This window comes from Suncus etruscus, chromosome 13 (assembly GCF_024139225.1).
Source record: "Suncus etruscus isolate mSunEtr1 chromosome 13, mSunEtr1.pri.cur, whole genome shotgun sequence".
NCBI lineage: Eukaryota > Metazoa > Chordata > Mammalia > Eulipotyphla > Soricidae > Suncus > Suncus etruscus.
In genome coordinates, this window is record NC_064860.1 from 2,016,070 (window position 1) to 2,039,657 (window position 23,588).

The window sequence follows — 23,588 nt, forward strand, 5'->3', positions numbered from 1 at the left end:
CCACTCAGACTTGATACAACTTACACTCATCCACTCACAAACTTACACACGCACATACATACTTATCACACACACTCACTCATTCTCATTCCTACAACCTTCATTCACATAGTCTATAACTCTCAGACACTATGCACTCACACACTCATTCCAATATACTCTCGATTCTCACACACATTCAAGTCTACAGTCTTACCATCTTTTTTATTTTTTTTTTTTTTTTGGTTTTTGGGCCACACCAGGCATTGCTCAGGGGTTACTCCTGGCTGTCTGCTCAGAAATAGCTCCTGGCAGGCACGGGGGACCATATGGGACACCGACATTCAAACCAACCACCTTTGGTCCTGGATCGGCTGCTTGCAAGGCAAACGCCGCTGTGCTATCTCTCCAGGCCCCAATCTTACCATCTTAAGTCTTACACTCAAGTTCCATAATCACAGAAACTCATGCTCTTACATGTTGCCTTCCCTGACCTTTGGGCAGTCTCCCCCAAACAAGAACAATGAAAGTGAAGCATCGCCTCATGGGAAGCAGCTAAGAAGCCCTCACCCGGCTCATCTCCACGCACTGCAGCTATGGCCCTCAAACTAGCCTTACTGAGCGTACCCCCGGAGCCCTAGAAACTCCAAGTCAGCATATGCTTCCCTTCAAATCACTGTTTGAAGACAAATCTATTAATGATGAGTCTTAACTCTGGAGCATCCTCTCTCCAAGCAGTTCCACTGAAACATGTATCTCCGTAGCAAAATCTCCAGGAAATATAGATGAGCACAATCTTTGCCTCTGACTATCAGTACCACATGGTGTGACATTTTCTAAACTAACCTCCAATCTCTTTATTCATGTTTGGACAGTTCTCAGCCACAAACAAGGAGGAATGAACAGGACATCAATCATGGTGCAGCCTTAGCACCCTAAAGATGTCTTTAGCAGGTCAATAATCTTTTCACCTTAGAAGGACTTTATCAGATCTTGTCTAAAGCTCGGATAAAAGCTCTGCATTAAGTACTGGGAACAATTGACACAGTATCTCCACCACACAAAGCGGTTTTCTTCCTGAGGGTGCAATCCTCAAGGTCACCGTCTGTACAGCCTTCCAGCAGGACAAAGAAGCATTACCTCTGGCCAAACAAGCTGTCAACACAAACTTTGTCAGGGCTCTGATAAAGAAACTGGCAGACAGCGATAATAAGGTCTAATTTCCCTTGCTCCCCAGGGAAGGAACTCGGTTTCAAACCCGTCCAGACCGAAGCCTGGGCAGGCGAGCTGCGCATACGTGCACAAAGGAGAAAGACTCACAGTGAATTCATCTAAAGGCTCGTTGATCTCGAGGTCTAACACTTCGTCATTGTACAGTGGCTCCTCCTCGGGCTCCTCCACGTACTCCAGGTGCTCGTTGGTCAGCTCGGGGTCAGGGCCCCGGTACTGACTGCCCTCCGGGTACTCGTGCACGTACAGCTCGGACACAGTGCTCTTGTGGAAAACCAATTCGTCCTCCCCCTGCTCATACTCGGACTCCTGCTCTCCAGATTGATCGTGTGTGGTGTCGGACAGCTCAAACGATGTGACCAGGCCAGAGGTGGCATTAAGGCCAATTGAGACACTCTGAGAACTAAGAGGACAAACAGGGAAAAGGGGGCCCAGTTAGCATGGAGCTCACAGTGGGGCATTCAAGAAAGTAACTGCTGCAAAGACGCCTGACAAAGCGGGGAGAGCATCTCCAAGCCAACGTAGGAACAGACACTCCATAGACGGGGCTCCTGCTTGGGTTTCTATTACTTAAGCAAACTACCAATTTCTACTTAAAAACAGTCCAGAGTCACTTGAAAGTTTCAATGTTCACAGTAAAATAAACACAGGTTTAACTTTTTCCAAAGGCTGTAGCATCTGAAGAAAACAAGTGGGTTTTTAACCCAAGAAATTATATTCTACTCATTAAGTCACAAGTTTCAAGAATTTGACAAGGGCCAGGGAGACAGGACAGTCGGTAAGGCACTTACCTTGCATGAACCAGTAAGTATGAGGGTCGGATCCACATATGTGGTCTAGATCTCCTGAGCCCACCAATAGTGATCCCTGAGAATAGCGGAGTATGGCCCAAACCACCCCCTAATCCCCCCAAAAGTACTTAATACAAGGCAAGATTTGGCTAATACATTCTATGGTCACATATTTTATCAAATCATATATCAGTCTAATGCCACATGGTCTAAAGACATAATGTAGCTTAAAAAATGTTAAAGATGGGGCCCGGAGAGATAGCACAGCGGCGTTTGCCTTGCAAGCAGCCGATCCAGGACCAAAGGTGGTTGGTTCGAATGCCGGTGTCCCATAGGGTCCCCCGTGCCTGCCAGGAGCTATTTCTGAACAGACAGCCAGGAGTAACCCCTGAGCACCGCAGGGTGTGGCCCAAAAACAAAAACAACACAAAAAACTGGGTTTTGCAGGCCCGGAGAGATAGCACAGTGGTGTTTGCCTTGCAAGCATCGATCCAGAACCTAAGGTGGTTGGTTCAAATCCCAGTGTCCCATAGGGTCCCCCGTGCCTGCCAGGAGCTGTTTCTGAGCAGACAGCCAGGTGTGGCCCAAAAACCACAAAACAAACAAACAAACAAACAAAGTGGGTTTTGGGGCCGGAGAGATAGCATGGAGGTAAAGCATTTGCCTTGCATGCATAAGGTCAGTGGTTTGAATCCCGGCATCCCATATGGTCCCCAGAGCCTGCCAGGAGTGATTTCTGAGCATAGAACCAGGAGTAACCCCTGAGCACTACCGGGTGTGACCCAAAAAACAAAACAAAAAAATAATTGGGTTTTGCATATACAAAATTGTTAGAAAATGGCCCAAAAGTTCAATAAAAGATTATATTTGCAGGGCCGGAGAGATAGCACAGCGGTAGGGCATTTGCCTTGCAAGCAGCCGAATGGTCATTTGAATCCTGGCATCCCATATGGTCCCCTAAGCCTGCCAGAAACAATTTCTGAGTGCAGAGTCAGGAGTAACCCTGAGCACCACCAGATGTGACCCCCCCCCCGAAAAGAAAAGGATCATATTTGCTTATCATGGTTCCATCTAGATAGAAGTATTCCTATAGTCTCACAATGTCCCCCACCCCCACTCAGTCACAGCCACAGAGAAGAGAATCCCTCCTCTTGCTGCAGAGAAGTCCACCTTGGGGACAGGAGTCTTGGTAGAATAGCTGCCCCTTCAGGAGCCCTGTGGGTGGTGCTCGGGGATGAGAGCTGAGTTCCAGGAGCAGGTTCAGTGTCAGCATTAGGGGGTGGATATGAACTCAAAGGGGAACCCCAGGAGAGCTTGTCCTGCAGGCAGCTTGGCCTCCGACCTCAAGCACTCAGATGCCTCAGTCTGAACGGACAGGAATCCTGCAGAGAACCCACGGGAGGGCCTACAGGGTTTCCCACAGGGCAGTGTCCTGTCCGGGCCCTGCTGAAGGGGCTGCGCTGGCATCACAAAGCCCCTGGATCAGACCCTGAGATGCCCTGGTGTCTGCAGGAAACAGCTCCGCAGCCCCCCTCAGAGATCACACACAGTAGGACGCAGCAGACTGCCATCTGCTACCAACAGAGAGTTGCTCCAAGGCTCTCTAAGAGTGGCTCGGCAAAGCATGTTTAAAAGCCAGCAATGAATACCTGAATTCTTCATCCTCATTATCAGTCTGCAGAAGGTCATCATTTAGCTCTTCATCTGACAAATCTGACTGATTCTAATGAAAACAAAGAGACCTTAATAAATGCATGAACAAGAGTACAACATAAATTACCAGACTGTTTCCAACCTGGACTCAACATGTGTGATTATGCCTCTGGTCCCCCCATTAGATGCAGAAGGTCTGATGACCACACTGAGCCCAACAACCAGGAACGAGGAAGGGGTGGGATGTGGTTTCTTGCAAGAGGCTGCTGTGGGTGAACCAGGCCCTTTGATGATCCCAGATGCAGCTAGTGTGGTCCAGGGGTGACCACCAAGTAGCCTCAGAGCAATGAAAATTAAGGGGAAAAGAGAAGCGTCCCAATTTTTATTATCCACATATAAGTATTCCACTTCCATAAACTTGGAAAAGGAAAAATGAACTTAAATGTAAGCGGATTTTAGAGAACTAAAGTCCCACACTGAAACCGTCAAAGAATCAAACTTCTACTTGACAAAAGGTGACCTGGTGAACAGTACGGCAACATGTTGAAGGTTGCGCACTGCTAAGAAACAGCTCAGTCTGGACTGTTTTAAACATGGGAGAGCCCTGATGCCCAGCAGCAATATTCAAATATACTCTAAGACACAGATTACGGGGCCGGGCGGTGGCGCTAAAGGTAAGGTGCCTGCCTTGCCTGTGCTAGCCTTGGACGGACCGCCGTTCGATCCCCCGGTGTCCCATATGGTCCCCCAAGCCAGGAGCGACTTCTGAGCGCATAGCCAGGAGTAACCCCTGAGCGTTACCGGGTGTGGCCCAAAAACCAAAAAAAAAAAAAAAAAAAAAAAAGACACAGATTACATAGGGCTATAAATTTTGTCCTTAGTATATCTAGGGCATTATTAGCAGTTTAGTTTTTAACTGTCAATAAAAGCATTTGGCTATAGTTTGACTTTTTGTTTGGTTGGTTTTGGGGCCACACCCAGAAGCGCTCAGGGGTTGCTCCTGGCTCTGTACTCAGGAATCACTCTTGGTAGGCATGGAAAACCACATGGGATTCCGGGATTTGAACCCCTGTTGGCTGTGTGCAAGGCAAACACCCTTCCCACTGTGTTATAGCTCTGGACCCTAGTCTTTGACTTTTTATTTCTACTTTCAACACACTTACTATTTAATATTTAAAACATAGCTATGGTGCTCGCTTCGGCAGAACATATACTAAAATTGGAACGATTCAGAGAAGATTAGCATGGACCCTGCGTAAGGATGACACGCAAATTCGTGAAGCGTTCCATATTTAAAAAAAAAACAAAAAACAGGCCCGGAGAGATAGCACAGCGGTGTTTGTTTGCCTTGCAAGCAGCCAATCCAGGACCAAAGGTAGTTGGTTTGAATCCTGGTGTCCCATATGGTCCCCCGTGCCTGCCAGGAGCTATTTCTGAGCAGACAGCCAGGAGTAACCCGAGCACTGCCGGGTGTGGCCCAAAAACCAAAAAAAAAAAAAAAAACAAAAACAAAAACAAAAAAACATAGTTATGTATCATATATTGTATTTGTCTACACCACATATAGAAGTTATCATTTGAGGAAACATTGGATTCTAGGTTTCTATTCTTTTTGTTTGTTTGTTTGTTTGTTTGTTTGTTTTTGGTCACACCCGGTGGTGCTCAGGGGTTTCAGGGGTTACTCCTGGCTCTGCACTCAGAAATCACTCCTGGCAGGCCAGAGAGATAGCATGGAGGTAGGGCATTTGCCTTGCATGCAGAAGGACAATGGTTTGAATCCTGGCATCCCGTATGACCCCCCTGAGCCTGTCAGGAGCGATTTCTGAGCGTAGAGCCAGGAGTAACTCCTTAGCATTGCTGGGTGTGACCCAAAAAAAAAAAAAAAAAAAAGAAAAAAGAAAAAGAAAAGAAATAAATCACTCCTGGCAGGCACGAGGGACCATACGGGATGCCGGGATTCGAACCACTGTCCGTCCTGGATCAGCTGCTTGCAAGATAAATGTCCTATCGCTGTGTTCTCTCCGGCCCCTCTATTCATATTTATTTGACTATTCTGCAACTTACAAGTGTTTACCTTTAAGAAACATCCCAAAAAAGACCTTCTTATCCAACATGCTAGACATCACCAAACAGTAAACTCCTTTATTGAGCAAGCCAATAAATTTAAATAGTCAATTCAAAAAATATTATTTCTCTAATGTCCAATAATATGTCACATGCCTAAGATTGTGATCCAGTAAGAGCAGTAAAATGACTGTTTCATCTCAGGAAATGTTGACTCTCTTACCTTTTTGACAGACAGCAAGTCTTCTCCGAGTAAGTCATCTTCAAGTTCACTGAAGAAAGAGAAGGAGCTGCGTGAGTGACATGACACACAGGGCCTGAAATTCCCCAGATCTTTACAGGGTTTGAAACTTTCATGTGAGCTCTTTTATAATTCCCTTTTTTTACTAGTAAATTTTACAATGATCTACTACTTAGGAACGGAAGTTCCGGAATGTGGCTGGCTCAGCAGAGCACATGCACCTGATAAGCCGGTGGTGGGTAAATGGTCAGCACAACGCGGAGAGCACAGACACAAGGACAAAGGTAGACAGAAGTGAGCACAGGCACACAGACACACAGTGAAAACAAACACACAAACACAGGGAGACATGCGGGTGAGCACAGTGGAGAAGAGCACAGACCCACAGCCTCGCCGACCTGCACTGCCCTCTTCCAGCTGTGTGCCCTATTCTGCCTGCCCTTACAGCGTCACATGCGGGACACGGTAATACCACTGGGAATATGTGAGGACTTTCTTGGTGCAGGGAGGGCTGCCCAACTGACACAGGCAGCTCAAGATACTTCCCCAAAACTCCAGTCTGTTCTTCCAGCATGGGACGTGGAGAGCTGACACTGTTGCCCTCTGCAGATGAGGGTCTCACCCAGGGAAAGCCAAGCCCAGAATCCAAGTGTCAGCAGCCATCCCTGGGAGGGGCAGTCAGCCCAGTGTCCAGAAATGCAAGCTATTTCCTGGTCAATACTCAATTCCTTTCCTCCTTATTCTTAGAGGCCCTGTCTGTAGGGGAGATGGTGCCCCTGCCTACCCAGCAAACATGAAGAAACTAGGGATGCAGCACTAGTCCAGTGGGAAGGATGCTTGCCTTATATGAGGCCAGCCCTGATTTGATCCCCAGCACCATATCTGGTCCCCCGAGCACACCAGGAGCAGTTCCTGAGTACAAAGCCAGGAGTAAGCCCTGAGCGTCTCCAGGTGTGGCCCAAAAACCAAAACAAAGTCAAGCCCGACTGAAGATACAGTGTCCAGCCTCAGAGCCCAGCAGGTACATGACCAAGCATGTGGTCCTGCCCTGGATGGGGTGCAAGGCTGAAACCCAGGTGGTGAGGCCATACCTGTCCCAGTCCTCATCTGCAGCTCTCCTTCTCCAGGACCGCTCTGCACCAGGCTTGTCGAGCTGGTCAAAGTCGTCATCTGTGAGGGAAAGGCAAGACAGGAAGTGAGACATGCGACACCAGTGGACACCAATCCAGCACTGCTATTACAGCCCAACGCGGCGCTGTCGTACAAGTCTCAATCGTCTCTGATAACATTCCAAAGGATTTCAGCATTTCTGAAAATCCACCAGAATGAACAATGAACAACATCACTTCAGGAACCAGAGTACAGAACCAGGAGTAAGGCTTGAGCACCGCTGGTATAGGCCAAACCACCCACACAGGTCCAAGAAGGAGCATGGGCATCAGTCTCGGGGGACTGACTAACCTGAACAGGCTCCAATGTAAGTGGTTATAGGGAGGGCAGTAAAAGGAGGTGAGCAGGAGGCAGACAGGAGTGTGCAGGAATATGATCTGATGTAGGGCAGGTTTGGGTGAGAAGCCATGGAGTCAGCAATTGGGGGCAGAACCACCAACAATAGAGGGGAAATACAGACATTTCACCAATAGCAAGAGATGTGCTGATGGCAGACCCCACTGACTGAATTATGTGCCCCAGATACACTGGTATCTGCCTTGTCACTATGAGGCTTTGTATCTGACCTGAATTAAAAACTGAAGCATCAGGCCAATGATTCCAATACTGCCATGAACTAGGGCACCTTGACCAAAGAAGTGATTTGAAAAGGGGAGACTGCAGGGCCATTCTGTGGAGTGAGAGGGTGAGACAAGGTGCTGGCGGTAAATCGGAGGCAACAGAAGTCGATTTAGAGCCGATTTACCACTGAGAACAAAAAGATCTAGCAATTAAAAGATCTCAGCTCAACAACCTTCCACCTTGAACTTAAAACAGGAACAGAACACATCAAAGGATAACAAGCATAAGTAACTAAAGTAAATATGAAGAACGGACCTCAACAGAGGCAAGGACACTGCCCAGCTCTGCCTCCCAACAACACGGTGGTCCCCACTCGGCATTTTTAGCACCAAGAAAAGATGCTGGTGGGCTGTTTCCAGGGACAGGGAAGTGGCGACCTCAACAGCTAAAGTAACTAAAATTTAGAAAGTCCAAAACATAGTAGAGCAGGGATTTGCCTAGTGCAGCTGGCTGGGTTTGAGTTCTAGGCAATGCACAGTTCCCAGAGCACTGTCAGGACTGGTTGGAAAGAGGGAGAATTAGACCCCAAGATGTCAACTAAGTGAGCCCAGGGCAGGCACAGAAGTCAGAGGGTCAGAATAGCGGGTGTGGTCAACCCCTGCACCTCAAGCAGTGGACCACATCACAATGTCCACAATGGGTGATATCTGCAAGGACGGCCTAGTCATTAGAAACAAACACCCCTTAAGGTCCTCACTTCTCTCTTCCCTTCTGAGGGAGGGGTGTTCCCAATGGTTGCCAGTAGAGATCAACTCCACTGCCAGTGCACTGTGCTGGACCAGGAGACCAGACTTCTGGAACCTACAATGCCAAAGACTACCAAATCCACACCAGGTAGGGTTCAGAGGCCAACAGGGTGTGATGCAGGGATGGAACCAAGGATACAATCAGCATGTTTCATCTCCCCCACCCCTGACTTTTTCTCACGAGTCCCTACCAGAGATGGCTAACCATCTTGAGCCCGAGGGCCCACAAATGCCGCACAATACCCGGTCCTCCCAATGGCCAGTCCAGCCCTGTTGCCAGGTGCAAAGCAGACACCGCACACTCGCCTCCTGCCGAGCCGCAAATCTTAATTGCGGACCCCTTCTTGCGTGCCAGCTGCAAGGCCTTCTCATGCCACCGCTGGCATGCGTGTCATAGGTTTGCCATCGAGGGCCTAAACAATCATCATTAGAACAACTGTGACCAACGCATTTACACGGACTGTATCCTGTACTGCCCAGATCTGGGGAGGAGTGCATGCAGAACCCAACATCATCTCTCAGGGACTCAGGAACTCTGGGTACTGAGTGTGTGGACGGGATTGCATGGGGGTAAGACCCAGTTTCAAAAATCGTGTTTTGGGCCCGGAGAGATAGCACAGCGGCGTTTACCTTGCAAGCAGCCGATCCAGGACCAAAGGTGGTTGGTTCGAATCCCGGTGTCCCATATGGTCCCCGTGCCTGCCAGGAGCTATTTCTGAGCAGACAGCCAGGAATAACCCCTGAGCACCACCGGGTGTGGCCCAAAAACCAAAAAAAAAAAAAAAATCGTGTTTTATCACAAACCTGGGAACTAGACCAAAACTTCAGAGAGTAGCATCATGGATCCATCTTGCAGGTTCCACAAAGCTTACAGCCAGATTCAGCTACTAGTCCTCATGCAAAAGGGCTTTCCCAGAGGCCAGATTTGTAGCTCAGCACCACAGCACTTACCCTCACAGATACATGAGACCTTGAGGGCCAATCCCCATCACTGTACACATATGCTTTGCCAAGAGAATCACACATCCTTAGAAGCTACAAAGACAAGACACTCTGTGATCTGCAAAGCCCCAAAATATTCAGCCTTGGCTCTTGGGAGGAGAAGCTACAATAATGGCTCTAGAGCCAGGCACTCAACCATCTTTTGCCTTTTACGTACCCATAGTCTCTCATTTCTTCCTACCCTCGGAGACATCAGGAGACGAGCCAGATAGGCCTCTGCCTCCCGGTGCACTGGCATGCAGCCAGGGACTGGACACGGCCTGAATCCAACCAGATCAATGACACTCCAGGTTTTGTGGGGTATTTTCGCCACACCCAGAGGTGCTCAGGGCTTAATCGTGGTTCTGTACTCAGGGATCACTCCTTGTGAGGCTTCAGGAAACACATGGAGTACCTGGAGACTGAATCCCTGATCAGCCACATGCAAGGCAAGTACCCTGGCCTGTAGTCTCTCTAGCCCCCTGAACACTCCAGCCCCTCCCTTGAGACCCTTCTTTTTCAATCACTGTAAAATCTCAAAGTTCTTCATGTCTGGTTTTTAGCAATGTCCACTTTCCTCCCCTCACATCATCCACCCCTCCAGACTGCTACAGCCTCTTTGTAAGAGGTGTGTACATGCGTGTAATTTGAGAGAGAGAGAGAGAGAGAGAGAGAGAGAGAGAGAGAGAGGAAAGAGAGAGAGAGAGAGAGAGAGAGAGAGGAAAGAGAGAAGAGAGAAGAGAGAGGAGAGACAGAAGAGAGAAGAGAGACAGACCCAGAGTCTTAGTCTCACATGTCAACCTTGGACTCCACTACAAACTCCCACATTGCTGAGACCCAGGTGCCAAAGCTGGGTGGGAGGCCAGAGCCAGTGGTACACCAGATACGCAGGAGCCTTACACAGCCCCTCTACTCCCAAGAAGGAGCTGAAGGGATCTCCAAACACCCCGGGGTTGTCTCTAGGTTTGTGCGATTCCCTCACACTGAGGTGACCGAGGAGCTTCCCACAAGCAGACAGTCCATTCCTTAGGAGTCTCCGAGGATTCCAGGCCAGCGCCTGGCCACCCAGGGTCATAGCCATCTGGAGCATATGCTGGAAATCCTCAGCTGGCAGGCAGAGCATTGGTGCGACCACACAGGGAGCACCAGAACCCAACACCTGAGGGCTGATGAAGCTTCGCTGGATTCATCAGTCAACCCCAGCGAAACCGTACAGCTGAATCTGTCCCTCAATTCTCCTGTATGGTAAGACCCAAATGACCGAAGCTGGGAAACAACAAGACCTCCTAGACTACAGAATGGTACTCCTGAGCCATGGGACAACAGGGATAAGCCTGGGTCAACCCCCAGCACTACTAAACCACACAACGCACACTAAGTTCTCACAAGAACAGGAGATTCTTGGTAGCTGGACTTCAAGAGAATGACCCATTCAACAAAGCCAGTAGAGCCTTCCTGAGGAACATCATCCCCTTCCACATGGGCCAGCCTCAACAGTCGAACAAAATAAGGCTTGCAAAGCTGCTGGCCTGCAAGAACAAATGATTTTGACTGTCATCAAACTTGACTATGTAGTCTTATTTTTTTTTTAATAAAATTTTTATTTAAACACCATTAATTACAAGCATGATTGTAGTTGGGGTTCAGTCATAAACAGAACACTGCCTTAGCTTCCACAACTTAAAAAGTGGACATAGGGACCAGAAGAGAATATTTAAGTAAGGCACTAGCCCTGGAAGCAATGGACTTCAAATCCCCGGCACCTACAATGGTCCCCCACTGCCCAAGCAGTACCAGGAATGATGCCTGAACACAGAGAGAAAAGTAATACAGCCAGGACCCAAAGACCAAACTAAAAAAAAAGTATTAAGTATTAGAATTCTATCATTTCTCAAAAAGAGGAAGAAAGTGCAGAAAGACTTGCACCACACTTCAAGATTAAACTGGAGAAAACAAGCCAAAGAATTCCCAGTTCTAGAGCATATGTGGCCATGTGACACCTCCAAATTCCACAATACTGACAGCCCAGTAGAAGCAGAGCGAATTAGATGGGAAAGGAGCAGAGAAGCCAACTAAGCTCAAAAAATAAAACAACACAGAAAGCTCAACTAGTGACAAAGCCCTCAATGGCCTTAATAACATTGTGATGTAACAATTTGCACAAATTTTCTTTTACTAAAATACTTTGATAATTCCATTTACCATTTTGTTGTAACAGGCACTTGGGGGTGGGGAGGGCTGAGCCACACCTGGTGGCACTCAGATTAATCCTGGCTCTACATTCAGATATTACTCCTGGCAGGCTCAGGGGACCATATGGGCATCTGCCAGGGATGGAACCCGGGTCAAACCACGTGCAATGCTAACACCCTACCCATTTTGCTATCACTCTGGCCCCACAATATAAAATGAATTATGTCTGCTAAGGGGGCAAGACCAAGAGAGAGACAGGGGAAGAGTGGGAAATGGGGCAATGGTAAAGGTAAATGGTAAAGGTCACACTGGTGGTGGGATTGTTGCTAGAACACTGAACACCCAAAATAACTGTATTATGAACAACTTATTAAACCATGCTGCTTAAATATTAACTGGGGGGGGGGGGGATCTTGGGTGTTTAAGAAAAATAACATCAGGAAGCACTAGTAATAGTACCTGGATGGTCACAGCCCCACCCAGGCCTCTTCCGGAATTATCCATCCTCAGTGTTTTAGTGGAGTAAATGTCCTCCCAGAGAGGGCAAAGACAACACAGTATGTGGCTAACAGCATAGGCCTTGCCTTTACAGAGCCCCGAATTTGACCCCTCGCACTGCATGCCCTCATTCAAAAGTACTCCCGGAGGCCCCAAAGTACTACTAGATGTGGTGGCCCAGGTAGCCCCAGATCTGCGGAGTCAAGTCATGCTGAGATGTTGGCCCAAGCACTGAAGTGTGCAACAAGTTAAAGGATGAAGAGTCCAGTCCCCAGAACTCTCCCAAGTCCTGCTTGGGTGTTCCTCCTACAGAAAAAGCGATGAATCTGAATACAATCTCTCATTCTGTGGCCAGAGCAATAGAACTAGGTTAGGGCTTTTGCCAAGCTATGCAGCCAATCCGGGTTCAATTCCCTGTACCCCACATCGTCCCCAGAGCCTGCCAGGAACAAGGCACAACGATCAAGAAAAGGAAAAAGGGGGAAGTAAATAGGGGGGAAGGGAAGGGAGGAGAGGTGAGGAGAGGAGAGGAGAGGGAAAGAAAGGAAGGGAGAGGAAGAGGGACCTGTAAGGATAATCCAGGAGACAGAGAGGGACCTGTGAGGGTTCGTCCAGGATAGGAAAGAGCCTTTAAGGGATGTTCCAGGAGAAGGGCCTGTGAGGGATAGTCCAGGAGAGAGATACCTGGAACCCTAGCACAAGCTGGGAGGGATATTCAAGGCAAGGGATTTGTGCCACAGAGGAGGGAATCAAGAGCATCAGACATCCCTAAGCAGAACTACAGATCAGAAAACAGAAAAGCAAAAAAGTGACCGAAAACAAATACCAACCACCACACCAACCAGGTCACCAGCCATGGAGGCGATAAAGCGAGTACAGTCTGAAATAATGTGCCTTTCCCGCGTCTATTGTTCAGAAGCTCTAAACTGGAGTCTTATTCATCTATTTTCTAAGTGTAGTGTTGCTCTGCTGGGGGCTGGGGAAGGGGCCACAGCAAGCAACACTCACAGGTCCCTCCTGGTGGTGCTGGAATCCAACAGAATCAATGGTGTACCAGCAAATACTGGCCCTGGATTCTCTGTCTTATTTTGTTTTCTAATGATGGGCACCAAAATATATTCCCCCCCCAAAAAATTTTTTGTGTGTGTGTGTGGTTTTTTGGGCCACACCTGTTTGATGCTCAAGGGTTTGTCCTGGCTATGCGCTCAGAAGTTGCTCCTGGCTTGGGGGACCCTATGGGACACTGGGGGATCAAACCAAAGTCCGTCCTAGGCTTGCCACAGTGCTGGTCCCCCTCTCCAAAAAAATTTAAATGAGCTAAACTGACCTATGGCTTTGCAAATGCTGAAAATACGAATCATGAGATGGAAGTGGAAAAGTAACTGTGTGTGTGTGTGTGTGTGTGTGTGTGTGTGTATGTATGTGTGTGTGTGACAGAGAATCAGAGAGACACAGAGACAGAGACAAAGAGATACAGAGGACAGAGAGAGAGACAGAGATACAGAGGACAGAGAGACAGAGACGGAAGATAGAGAGACAGAGGACAGAGAGACAGAGACAGAGACACAGAAAGATATACAGAGAGGGAGAGAGACGGAAACAGAGACAGAGAGACAGAGACACAGAGACAGATAGAGACACAGAGAGAGGGGGAGAGATAGGAGACAGAGAGAGGGGGAGAGAGAGGAGAGACAGAGAGACAGGGGGAGAAAGAGGAGAGACAGAGAGACAGAGGGAGAGAGAGGAGAGACAGAGAGAGGAGAGAGAGACAGAGAGAGGGAGAGAGGGGAGACAGATTGAGGGAGAGGAGAGACAGAGAGAGAGACACAGGGGGAGAGAGAGGAGAGACAGAGAGAGAGAAAGACAGAGACAGAGAGACAGAGAGAGGAGAGAGAGAGAGAGAGAGGGAGAGAGGGGAGACAGATTGAGGGAGAGGAGGAGAGACAGAGAGAAAGACACAGGGGGAGAGAGAGGAGAGACAGAGAGAGAGAAAGACAGAGACAGAGAGACAGAGAGAGGAGAGAGAGAGAGAGAGAGGGAGAGAGGGGAGACAGATTGAGGGAGAGGAGGAGAGACAGAGAGAGAGACACAGGGGGGGAGAGAGGAGAGACAGAGAGAGAGAAAGACAGAGACAGAGAGACAGAGAGAGGAGAGAGAGAGAGAGGGGGAGAGAGGGGAGACAGATTGAGGGAGAGGAGGAGAGACAGAGAGAGACAGAGACACAGAGAGAGACTGAGAGATACAGAGAGAGGGAGAGAGAGGAGAGACAGAGTGACACAGAGAGAGACGGACAGAGACAGAGAGAGACAGACAGAGAGAGAGAGAGGGAGAGAGGGGAGACAGATTGAGGGAGAGGAGGAGAGACAGAGACACAGAGAGAGACTGAGAGATACAGAGAGAGGGAGAGGAGAGACAGAGTTAGAGACACAGAGAGAGACGGACAGAGACAGAGAGAGAGAGAGAGAGAGAGAGAGAGAGAGAGAGAGAGAGAGAGAGAGAGAGCGCGAGCGAGCCCGCGAGGCCGGGAGAGAGCAGGCGGCCAAGGGGCAGGCGTCCAGGGAAGCCCAGAAGCCGGAGCGGCGGCGCAGACGAGGGGCAGCGCGGAGGCGGGCGAGAGAGAGAGAGCCGCGGCCCAGGCCCAGGCCCCGCAGCAGGACGGGCGGGCGCCGGGCGCGGAACAAAGGGCGCCGGGCGGGGCCGAGCGCGGGGCGCCGCGAGCGAGCGAGCCAGCGAGCCAGCGAGCCGGGGTGGCCGGCCAGGCCCTGCGCCCTGCGCCCTGCGCCCGCCGCGCGCCCCGCCGCCTACCTCCGGCTTCGGCGGCGCCGCCCGCTCCCAGGGCGGCCGCCATGGCGCGGGCGGGCAGGCCGGGCGCGCTCCTCGGGGCGACGGCCGCGTCGGCTACGGCAACATGGCGGCGGCCCGCCCGGCGCGCGCGGGGCCTCGGACGGCGGCGGCGGCGGCGGCGCCTCTCGGCCGCGGGGACGGCGAGTCGGGGCGGGGCGGGGCGGGGCGGGCGGAGCGCGGCGGGGCGGGCGGCGGCGGCGGCGGAGGCGGCGGCGGCGACGGGCGGCCGGGCGCAGGCGCGGGCGCGGGCGCGGGCGCGGGCGCGGGCGGGGCGAGCAGCCGCCGGCCGTCAAGCAGCCCCGCGCTGTCGTAAAGCGCCGTACGGCGACGCACGCCCCGCTGGACGGCCGGCGGCTCGGCCCGGCGGGCGGCGGGCGCTCGGGAGCCGACGTCCCCCCGCCCGGACGTCACGCCTGCGCGCCGCGTCCTGCCCGGCCCGCTCCCGAGCATGCGCAGTCCGCGCGTGCCGGCCGTCGCGCACGCGCGCTGCTCCTCGCCCGCCGTCAAGTCCTCTCGCCCGCCCTCGCGCACGCGCAAGTCCCATCCCCGAGACCACGGAGCGCCGAGCACGCGCACTGCCCGCTCGGCGCGTGCGTAGCCCACCGCGGGCCCTCTCCGCCATCTCCACCTTCGCGAGCACAGTGCGCAGGCCTCCCCGCGACGTCCTTCCCTCCAGGCGCCCCATTTGGCCCCCGATCGCGCACAACGCAAAAGGCGCGTGCTTTGGTGCTGAAGGAAGGGGGAGAAAGGAGCCGGCCAGGACGCACAGGAAAGGGTGCTGGGGTGCAATGAGGACAGGACACCAGGAGCCCTGGCCCCAGCGGACCCCCACCCGCTGCACACTAGCCCACTACCACTGGGAACGCTAGCAGCCAAGCCTGCTGGCAAGAAGGACAGTGGCCTCCCACGAAAATGCACAACTCGGGAACCCCAAAGGAACGTTTTCCCCTTTCTCTGGCCTTCCACAAAGACTGCAGCAAATGGCCTAACCTGTTGAGCAGACTTCACCCCCTGTTCTTGGCCTGTCAGAGCTGCTCTTCCTGAAAGCACAGCCAACGTGGCTTGTTGGGGACTAAAAAACAAGGCCATCACCCAACCAGGCGGCTCAATCTTGAATTAAACCTGTCCTTGCCGCACCGTCTCAACTGCAGACTTTCAAGACACCATTTCGGGCCAGAGAGATAGCACAGCTGTAGGGCGCACCCGCAGCTGGTCCAGGACTGGTGGGTGGTTTGAATTCCGCCATCCTATATGGTCCCCTGAACCTACCAGGAGCGATTTCTGAGCACTGAGCCAGGAGTAACCAACCCCTAAGTGCCACCAAGTATGACCCAAAAACCAACCAAACAAACAAACAAAAAAGACACCAGGATCTTGGATATGGTTAGCCCTGGAGGGCTGGACAAGGGCTCGTAAGCATTGTGGCTTCAGGAATATCTGACCTCAAGGGAGACGGGTGGGAGGCTTTAAATGCTGCTGGAATGAGTGTTTGGGAAAGACGAACCACAGGCTGCAGAAAGCTGAGAGAGAGCCCAGTATCGACGTAGGAGAAATAGGGTGACGCAGTCCTGGTGACTCAAACTCCCAGAGCTGCTTCATGTATGTTAGTGCACATTTTTCTCATTCTGCAGAAGTAAACATTCCTAGATTAATGACAGACATAAGTAACACTTGTTGGAAACCAGAAACAACAACAATAAGTTTTTAACTCAATTCCAACGTAAATATCAGCCTTGGATAATCAAATCCATCAGATAACATAACTTTAAAATGGCTTGAACCCCTACCCTTTCACCATCTCGAGCTCATGAATGGAACTTCTTTTGTTTTTGTTTGTTTTCATAGTCACACCCGGCAGCTCAGAAATCAGTCCTGCCAGGCTCAGGGGACCATATGGGATGCCGGGATTCGAACCACTGTCCTGCATGCAAAGCAAACACCCTATCTCCATGCTATCTCTCCGGCCCCATGAATGGAACTTCTAACCCAACTGTTTTTTAAAGCTGTTTCAGTGGCGATCTTAAGGAGAATACTTCCCCCAAAATTGACAAGATGAAACAACCTCATGGAAACTCTGAACATGTATATTACCTTTAAAAAGACATATTTCACACACACACACACACAAAGATATATTTTAACTATGATCCATCAAAAACAGATTTCTCTAGGACAAGAGCTTTCATCAGACATCTGCTGGAGAATATTTCAAGCATGGACACCAGGTACTTGAAGCTCTTGACAATTGTGGATAAAAACCGAACAAACTCTTCTTTTCTATGGATCCCTTCTGATTTGGATTAACTTTGTAGCCTCTCCTAGCAAACTGGAGGTGACGGTGGTATTAAAACATTGATTTTTGGGGGCTGGAGAGATAGCACAGTAGTACGACGTCTGTCTTACATGTAGTAGACCCAAGAGGGACTCAGTTTGATTCCTGCCATTCCATATGGGGGTGATTTCTCAGTGCAGAGCCAGGAGTAACCCTGAGTACCGCAAGGTATGGTCCAGAAACCAATCAATCAAAGTTTTGTTTTTTTTTTTAATACAATGGGGGGCTGAAGTGAGAGCACAGCAGTAGGATGTTTATTTTGCATGCAGCTGCTCCAGGATGGATGGTGGTTCAAATCCTGGCATCCTATATGGTCCCCTGTGCCTGCCAGTAGCGATTTCTGAGCGCAGAGCCAGGAGTAATGCCTGAGTGCTGCCGGGTGTGACCCAAAAACAAAACAAAACAAAAAAAAAACCTTGATTTTTAGTATTTTCACACCAACTGTGGACCCTTACCTGTCCCACATACCCGTCCAGAGATCAGCGGTTATAATCATGATGGGTCACCAGTGGCTCTCACACCTGCAGGCCAGTATCAGTCCATGGACCAGTGTTTGAAGACATTGGTTTTGTACAAACATACTGAGTATAAAATAGTATCTTGGGAGAGAGCACAAGTAGTAAAACAGTGTGGCACACGCAAGGCCGAGTTTTCCTGCCCTGTGTGGCCCCTATGGAAAAGGCTCTACAGGCTGGAGATTACAGGGAATAAATTTCATGCCACTAAGCCAGGTTCAATCTCTGGCACCACATAGTTTCGCAAGTCCTGCTAGAAGTGATCCCCGAACACAGAGCCGAAGGTTGAGAATCATCCCTGAGGGGCCGGCGAGGTGGCGCTAGAGGCAAGGTGTCTGCCTTGCAAGCGCTAGCCAAGGAAGGACCGCGGTTCGATCCCCCAGCGTCCCATATGGTCCCCCCAAGCCAGGGGTGATTTCTGAGCGCTTAGCCAGGAGTAACCCCTGAGCATCAAATGGGAGTGGCCCGAAAAAAACAAAAAAGAAGCATCCCTGAGCACCTGGTGTGCATTCACCACCATTACCCTCCCCCCCCCCCAAAAAAAAAAAACATCTGTGGCTGGACAGCACTAACTTAATTGAGTCCAAGCTCACCCAGCTGGAAGAAGCTTTGTTGGCAGTTGGGAGAGATATTATTCCTGTGCACCAAGTAAACAGCAACTCCTACCCCATCATCTACCTCACCTGAGTTGTATTTGAGGCCCCCCAAAGAGGAGCACTACCAGGGAATGCACCACGGCTGCAAGAGATACCATTGACCCTGGCCAACCAATCAAGAGAGAGAGAGAGAGAGAGAGAGAGAGGAAAGAGGGGGAGAGAGAGAGAGAGAGAGAAACAGAGAGAGAGGAGAGAGAGAGAGAGAGTGAGAGAGAGAGAGAGAGAGAGAGAGAGAGAGAGAGAGAGAGAGAGAGAGAGGTGAAGTCTCTTAGTGTGTGCTTAGTTGTCTCTTGCTGAAAATGCTAGACACTTACCTTCATGATTAGTTAAAAATGGTAGGAAAGTTTCCTCTTGGGTCAGATAGCAGACTGGAAACTCTAGGATCCCTTCTGCAAAACAAACTGCAGGATGCAGGTGTCATACATTGTAGGACATATGGTCATATGGCATACACCTATGATATATACCTGTCATTGTATTGCTAGATTTCGGAAGTTAAACACCCACGAGATCAAGAAAGGCCAACCTAAGTCCTGCTTGGAAGGGTCTCCTGGGGGCATAAGGACTCCTACAACAACTGCCAATTGGAGTGAATTCTTCCTCTCTGTTTCAGTTTCTCTGTTTCATTCAGAAAGAATGCCAAGCACATGGCTCCCTGATGAAGCCACGACTCTGGAAGGTCTTATCTGGGCAAAACTGTGTATGTGTCAGCTTATACCACCTACTAAGCATGACTATTATATGTTTGGGAGGAGACTACTACATCCACAAGTCATAAAAAAAAAAAAAAAAAGCTATGCACCAGTGTCCCCAGGTCCTTGGAATGTCAGAAACAAGATAAATGAAAAATGTAAGGAGATTAAAGAAGTGAGAGATCTAGAAGATGCTCCCAATGCCCAGAGGTTCTTAGGCTTTGTTCTTTCTACCAGTGCTTTCTTGAACATTCTTTTCCCCTGACACCATCAGTTGTCATAGGTGTTCCTCAGGACTGAATGGGGGGCTTGGGAGCAGAGCTAGCCCAAAGCAATGTCAGATCCCAAGGCCCATAAGAGAGCTATTCAGGAGAGCCAGGACACATCCCTGCAGGTTGGCAGGACTTGTGGAGAGTTTAGGGAGCTCCCATTTATGGAGCCAGCTCAGCAGATTCCATCCAGGTTTGGGCCCACAGGACTCCTACAACAACCCCCATGGGGGTGGGGGCATTGCTAGAGCATTAGCACATGTTGTATCCACCAGGAAGGAGGTAGAGATAGGGACACAGGCCAGCAAGTGTGTGGGCTATGAGATCCTCACTGTCAGGACAGAGGTGAGTTTGTATGAAGAGAACTGAGTTAACATGAGTAGTTGGATATAAGGAATCTGCTGTTTCTTCCAATCTAGTCATTGTAGAGCTGTCGACGGCAGTGAAAGGGCATGGACACGTGTTCTGATTCTGTGTGCCAAGAAGGCCTGGAGAACACCTAGCATCTAGACCCTGGGCTCTAAATACCCTCCAAAAGCAGTGATAGTCCATTGAACAATAAATGGCTTCAGGGCTAGTGGAAGGGAAGAGAAATAGAAGATTAGCCTTGAGCATCTTCTAAAAATCAGAGGAGTGCTACCAAGAGCACACAAATACTGGAGTTGGTGAACCCAAAGATCCCAAAAACAGCAAATGCTAGTGGCATTTTTGTACACAGAAAAACAAAAGGAGGAAAACAGCACAGGTAGGATTGTCTCAGAACATCCTCATTCAATACCTTGTATTCACTAAGGGGGTTTTATAAATGAAAATTGTTTGCCACTGTAGGCTACATAAAGAAGTCCTGATGTCCTTTCTGTGATAGAACTGTTAGAACCAACAACTCTGATCCTGACAAAAAGGACCTAGAAATGAAGGTAGGCCAAAGATGTGGTTTAGCTATAAAACAGAAGTCTCAGACGTTTGAAACTGCATTCAATCCCTAATACAAAAAAAAAAAAAAAAATCCTGAAGGATGTGTTATAATTATGAATCTTCATTATATGTTTATTATATGTTATAGTTATGAAAGTCAAGGAAAGACTGAGCATGTATTTCAGACAGAAGAAGGAAAGAAGCACATGGGGCTGGAGCAATGGCACAGAGGGTGATGTTCTTGCCTGGCACATTGCTGACTCAGGTTCATTTCCTGGCACCACATACGGTCCACCAAGTCCCACCAGGACTGATTCCTGAGTGAGAACCAGAAGTAAGTCCTGAGCACCTCCAGGTGTGGCCCCACCCCCAAAAAAAGAAAAGAAAGGAAGATGCACAGTGGGAATGCAGGACTGGCTTGGGAAGGGCCACTCCTACAATGAGTGTCCCTGGAAGAGCAGAAAATGTGAGGTGAAGAGCCAGGCAATGTCCTGGTTGGACCATCAGCCACAATAAACTGCTGGGAATCGGGAGGAATATAGAGAAAATGCACAAAGTACCCAGGGAATTCAGAAAAGGGGGCCCAACAAAGCTCATCAGACTGGAGCACACGCTTTGTATGCAGAAATCCATGTGGTTTCCTGAACACCACTGGAGATACCCTGCCAAAAAGAAGGTTTTTATTTTACTCTATCAAAATTCTAATTCTAACTGCTTCAAAACAACTGCTAGAGAAAAGACAAGATAGACTAAATAAAACAGGTCAAAACCAAAAAAGAACCATTATTTTTATATAAACTGGTGGTGAAACCCTCTCCCTGACAACTACAACAGGACTCTTTTTTTTTGGGGGGGGGCACACCCGGCGTTGCTCAGGGGTTACTCCTGGCTGTCTGCTCAGAAATAGCTCCTGGCAGGCACGGGGGACCATATGGGACACTGGGATTTGAACCAACCACCTTTGGTCCTGGATCGGCTGCTTGCAAGGCAAATACCGCTGTGCTATCTCTCCGGGCCCTTAATCCAGGTAGGAAGCCCCACTTGGGACAGGTTGGGACACACTCTATAGAAACTAACATGGGGCAAAAAAGACAAGTGATCCTTGGACCATGCACACAGTTCCCACATGCATATGTTGCCCACATCTGAGCTCTTGAAATGGACTTTTCTACTTTCATGCAGGGTTCAGTGTTCTCTCTTGAGCATGTTATTCTCTCCCTTTCTTATCTTCTCCTTCCAACTTCCTCAATACCTTCCAATAAAACCTGTTTTTACTTTAAAAAAAAATGTGGTGACATCATGGGACTATATGTTAAAACTCATCAAATTGTACTCACTAAATATGTGTGGTTTTTTGAACTAGTTGTACCTCAGTCAAGCAATAGAAAAAGCCACAAGGTTGAAGCCACAAGCTAAACAGAAACCCCCAAGTGGTTAGAATTGGGTGATTAAGGAGATCAGTCCTCCCTGAAATGTTTCCCAGTTCTTAGAAAAAAACTGCTTGTGGGGCCAGAGTGATAGTGGTAGGGTGTTTGCCTTGCAAACCTGGGACCAGCCCGGGTTTGATCCCCTGCATCCCATGTGGTCCCCTGAGTCTGCCAGGAGTGATTTCTGAGTGCAGAGCCAGGAGTAACCCATGATTGTCTGCAGGGTGTGGCCCAAAAACTCAAAACAGCAACAACAACAAAACTTGTGCAATGGCACATACCCACTGGTTCCTCGAGGCTGTGAGTCTCTATTGGTCCAGCCAGCTGGCCTGTTACCAAATAAAATTTTGCAATGGCCAGCTTGCCTCTGGATTGCCTCGGGCAGAGAGAGCTCCAAGAAAGAAAGCAGGGAGGTACCCCACAAAACCAGGAAACTTGAAAGCCCCCAAAACCTAACTGATCTTTTGTCAGAAGTCACCAGGCTTGGGAACATTTGGGCCTCGACCATCCAGAGTGGGTGAGCCTATTAAAACCAGAACATTGGGCAGAGATCTGGGAAGGTTCTGCACATTGGGGTAGAAATAAACTCACCCTGGAATATAAAGGTTGCTCTAGAATCTCTTAAAGCTTCAATACAGGGCCCGGAGAGATAGCACAGCGGTGTTTGCCTTGCAAGCAGCCGATCCAGAACCAAAGGTGGTTGGTTCGAATCCCGGTGTCCCATAGGGTCCCCCGTGCCTGCCAGGAGCTATTTCTGAGCAGAGAGCCAGGAGTAACCCTTGAGCACCGCCGGGTGTGGCCCAAACACACACACACAAAAAAAAAGAAGCTTCAATACAGCCCTTCCAAGGGCTATGCTTATTGGGAACATATCAGTTGCACAACTTCAATATTCTCTCCAGAAAGACCATCAACCTCCACTCCAATTAAGTCATGTGTATGAGGCCCAGCCCTTTATGGAACATATCTGCAAGGCAAGAACACATCAGAAATATGAACAGAAGATGACAGCAAAGGATTTCAAATGATTGGTATACATGTGCTCTAGGGTCTCTATAAAGAGGAAGGAAACTGAAGACGTGGAAAACGGAACTTGCAGACCTGATGTGAAGAAATGAGAAGTTGAGGGGATGAGCACCAGTAAAAAAAATTCCCACTTTGGACTCAGCTGTATCAAGGTCTGGAAAGCCTTGCTCCTGGCTCACAAGGGAAGCCTGCAACCAGCCAGGGTGTGGCAGCACCTGGCAAAGAGCAAGAAGGATGCAGCTGCCAGAGAAGGCTGGATGGATATGTCTGCCCAGGAGCAAGCATCCTGCTGAGCTGAGCTGAAGAGTCAGTGGAAATGCCTGCCACATGCCAGAGACCCTGTGGATGGGCCCCATGGGCTGCCCAGGGCTTTTCTGGTGAATTGGGACAGTCCACAGAAAACTTCTCATGGGGAATGAGGGTGTGAGAAGTTCTGCCTGACCTCCCCCTACCTGTCCCATCGCACCACCTCTCCTCGACCTGCCCACCAACCTCTCCCCTGCCGGCCTGCCCCTCTACCTTCACCCTCTCATTCTCTCGCACCCCTAGTTCTCAAGGGAAGCACTAGGAACCAATTCCCATGGTGCAGGAAAGGACAGGAAAGCCAAAGCTAGGCCCATAGAGAAGGAGGGGAAGTGCCAACCCCGACTCCAGGTGGACAGGAGCAGCTGTGGACATGGGGCAGCCTGGGGGGAGGAGGTGGATCAGTGCCTGGAGAGCCACTCCTATGCCCAGAGACCAACTC

The 23,588-nt window shown here is 49.7% G+C and overlaps 2 protein-coding genes and 1 non-coding gene across 3 annotated transcripts in view; 2 read left to right on the plus strand and 1 right to left on the minus strand.

The window, feature by feature from the left end:
• RBM33 (RNA binding motif protein 33) overlaps positions 1-15,016 on the minus strand; it is a 48,448-nt gene extending 33,432 nt beyond the window's left edge. The window contains exons 1-5 of the mRNA XM_049785265.1: positions 14,973-15,016; positions 7,050-7,128; positions 5,941-5,989; positions 3,650-3,723; positions 1,300-1,612 (exon numbers count right to left, since the gene is read on the minus strand). Coding sequence (XP_049641222.1) covers positions 1,300-1,612; positions 3,650-3,723; positions 5,941-5,989; positions 7,050-7,128; positions 14,973-15,015 — 558 coding nt within the window. The 5' untranslated portion in view covers position 15,016. The remainder of the gene's footprint in view (positions 1-1,299; positions 1,613-3,649; positions 3,724-5,940; positions 5,990-7,049; positions 7,129-14,972) is intronic.
• Positions 1-23,588, plus strand: part of XRCC2 (X-ray repair cross complementing 2) — an 813,538-nt gene that overhangs the window by 36,184 nt on the left and 753,766 nt on the right. The gene's annotated exons all lie outside the window — the stretch shown is intronic.
• On the plus strand, positions 4,843-4,949 carry LOC126026731 (U6 spliceosomal RNA). Its single transcript, XR_007501952.1, has one exon. It is a non-coding gene; the product is annotated as a U6 spliceosomal RNA (small nuclear RNA).